The sequence below is a fragment of the Sinocyclocheilus rhinocerous genome, unplaced genomic scaffold (assembly GCF_001515625.1).
Source record: "Sinocyclocheilus rhinocerous isolate Xijiao unplaced genomic scaffold, SAMN03320098_v1.1 scaffold5896, whole genome shotgun sequence".
Classification (NCBI taxonomy): domain Eukaryota; kingdom Metazoa; phylum Chordata; class Actinopteri; order Cypriniformes; family Cyprinidae; genus Sinocyclocheilus; species Sinocyclocheilus rhinocerous.
The window spans coordinates 25,880-28,507 of NW_015652196.1; the positions used below are offsets into that span (position 1 = coordinate 25,880).

A 2,628-nucleotide genomic window follows, 5' to 3' on the forward strand; every position below is an offset into this window, starting at 1 on the left:
TTTAAAAAATTAAGAACAAAATTAACATGACTTTGTGATCTGACAATGTAAAATAAATAATTCATAGCAAAAGAAATGCACCAGTGTGAAGGCACTTTTAGTGTTTAAGACTTATGTGTATAGTTTTAACACTTTAAAAAATAACTATAATACTAAGCTAACCAAGTAAAATGTCATCAAACAATCTTTTAAGTCAATAATACAATAAGAACAAATAAAAAAGTACAAACAAAATAAAAACAATACAATAAAACAAACATACAAATGAAGTAAACAATGCTTTACGTTTTTCAGTAAGGTCCAACAGCAGCATTCAGGTAAATGAATGATTGAATCAAATGTAAAATCAGCAAAATCATGTGTAATTCAGTTCTGGTCACGTTATCACGGTCTGATTCACTCTGAGATCTACGATGTTATGTTTGGACTTTAAGAGAAGAACAAAAGCTCTGTGAAGGAAAGGTAGACGGAATGCAGCACAATAATCACTTTACCTCAAATATCTTCTTTTCATTATCATTGGAAGCCCAACTCAAAAATCGAAAATAAAATTAGATTAATCGCACATACGTAAAGAGATCTCTCTTCTGCACTGTGAATAGCAAAGACGCATAATAATGTCTTCATATTATATAGAGACACCATTCACAAGATAATGTTTATGTAACAATAATAAATGGTCATTTTATTAAATAAAGTGTATTTTCTTAATTTCTCCAGTACCCAGAGCAGATTCTACCTGGTTCTGGAACCCATCCCTACTTAGGAGAAGGAGCAGTGGTGTAGTGGTGTCTGGAGAAGTGGGTATACTCTTAATTTATGCCCCAATTTTTTTTTAAAGCGACCCAGCAAAGGATGAACACCCTGTGTTATAAACAGTCTTGTATATTTAGTTCACCCCAAAATGGGCCAGTAGTATTTGCATATTGTCACTTAACTTCTGCTGCTTGACTTCACGGAGTAAAGATCATTATGAAATTACCCAAGAAATGGGCATACCTAAAGCCGACTGATAAAGAAGTGGGTATACGCCGTATACCTGCGTATACCCTCCACTACACCACTGAGAAGGAGGATCGGTTGCAATGCTACAGTATATCTTGCATCTGGATTTTCTAAATACATCATAAATGGAAGAATATCTACTTGATTTAAAAACAACAATGAAGAACAGGATCAAAATAAATGTCAGTTCAAAAGTTACAGACACTTCTTCAGCTTCCAGAATAAGAACGTAAAAATGTTTTTTTTTTTAAAACTTACTTCCCTTCATAAAAAGGGTAAACAAACTTCAAGTGATGAATGAAACTCATAAAACACAATGATCATTAAAATCATGAAGTAAAATGACAAGAATAAAACTTTTGGATATTGTTGTTTGAGGAGGAACTCCATCTTTGAGCAGTGTGTATCTTCTGATGAACTTTTAAACTCTGCAGTTGTGAAAAACTCTTTCCACATAAAGAACATGAATGCGGTTTCTCCTTCGTATGAACTTTCAGGTGATTCTTCAGAGGCTGAAGCCCACAAAAATGTTACAGTTGAAACTTCTGGTCTTGAAGATGAACTTTATTCATGCAGACTTAAGATGATGTTTCTTTGTTAGGACAGATTTATACAGAAGAGATTTTATTGCTTGACACATTATTGTGTCACGTTTGGTGAGGACGCAACGTCAGTCCTGAAAGTGCTGCATCTGAAGATGATCTACTGACTGTGAATCTTTTTGTTATGCCTGCATAGATTAGATGAATGAGTGAAACTCTTCCCGCATACAGTGCAGTGATACAGTTTCTCTCCAGTGTGGATCCTCTCATGTCTTTTCAGACTTGCTGACTGACTGGATCTCTTGTCGCAGTGTGAACACTTGTAAGGTTTCTCTCCAGTGTGGATCCTCTCGTGCAGTTTCAATTGATCAGCTCTAATAAAAGTCTTCTCACACTCAAAGCACATATAATCTCTCACACCAGTATGCATTTTCTGATGAACTTTTAAATTCGGCAGATGTGAAAAACTCTTTCCACACAAAGAACATGAATGTGGTTTCTCCTTCGTATGAACTTTCAGGTGACTCTTCAGGTATGAAGCCCTCGAAAATGTTTTTCCACATTGATCACATTCATACAGTTTCTCTCTTGTGTGGATGTTCATGTGATCCTTAAGGTGTGATGATTGTCTGAAACTCTTCCCGCACTGATCACAAGTGTATGGTTTCTCTCCAGTGTGGATCCTCATGTGAAACTCAAGACTCTGTTTGTTTGTCAAACTCTTTCCACACTGAGTGCAGGTGAAAGATTTCTTGGCTCTTCTTTTCTTTAAATCTTTCTGTTTGGTTTGAGAGCGACTCAAAGTTTTTTCTCCAGTTTTGACATGTTTCTCCTGCTCTTCATTCAGTTCTTCATGCTCCTCGTTTTCTTCAGTCAACTCTGAAATTAAAGTAAAATGACATATAACTTTCAGCAAATTACAGAGAGAAATGTGAAAAGAAGACATAAAAGTGAACCCTGATATAACAGTGTGGAGTAGAAAATTGCTAAACAAAATATTTAAAATATTTTTATACATTTTTATAAATTATATGTCCCTGAATCTTTTCTGGAGTGAGGTACATTGTTCTTATTGTTCTTC

General features: G+C 35.0%; 1 protein-coding gene across 1 annotated transcript; it reads right to left on the reverse strand.

Moving 5' to 3' along the window:
* Nucleotides 1-1,412: 1,412 nt before the first annotated feature.
* LOC107714096 (gastrula zinc finger protein XlCGF49.1-like) lies at nt 1,413-2,426 on the reverse strand (the record flags this gene model as incomplete). The annotated part of the gene is made up of 1 exon (XM_016519811.1): nt 1,413-2,426. A coding segment is annotated over one exon (719 nt), but the record flags the coding sequence as incomplete, so codon positions are not given.
* Nucleotides 2,427-2,628: the final 202 nt, after the last annotated feature.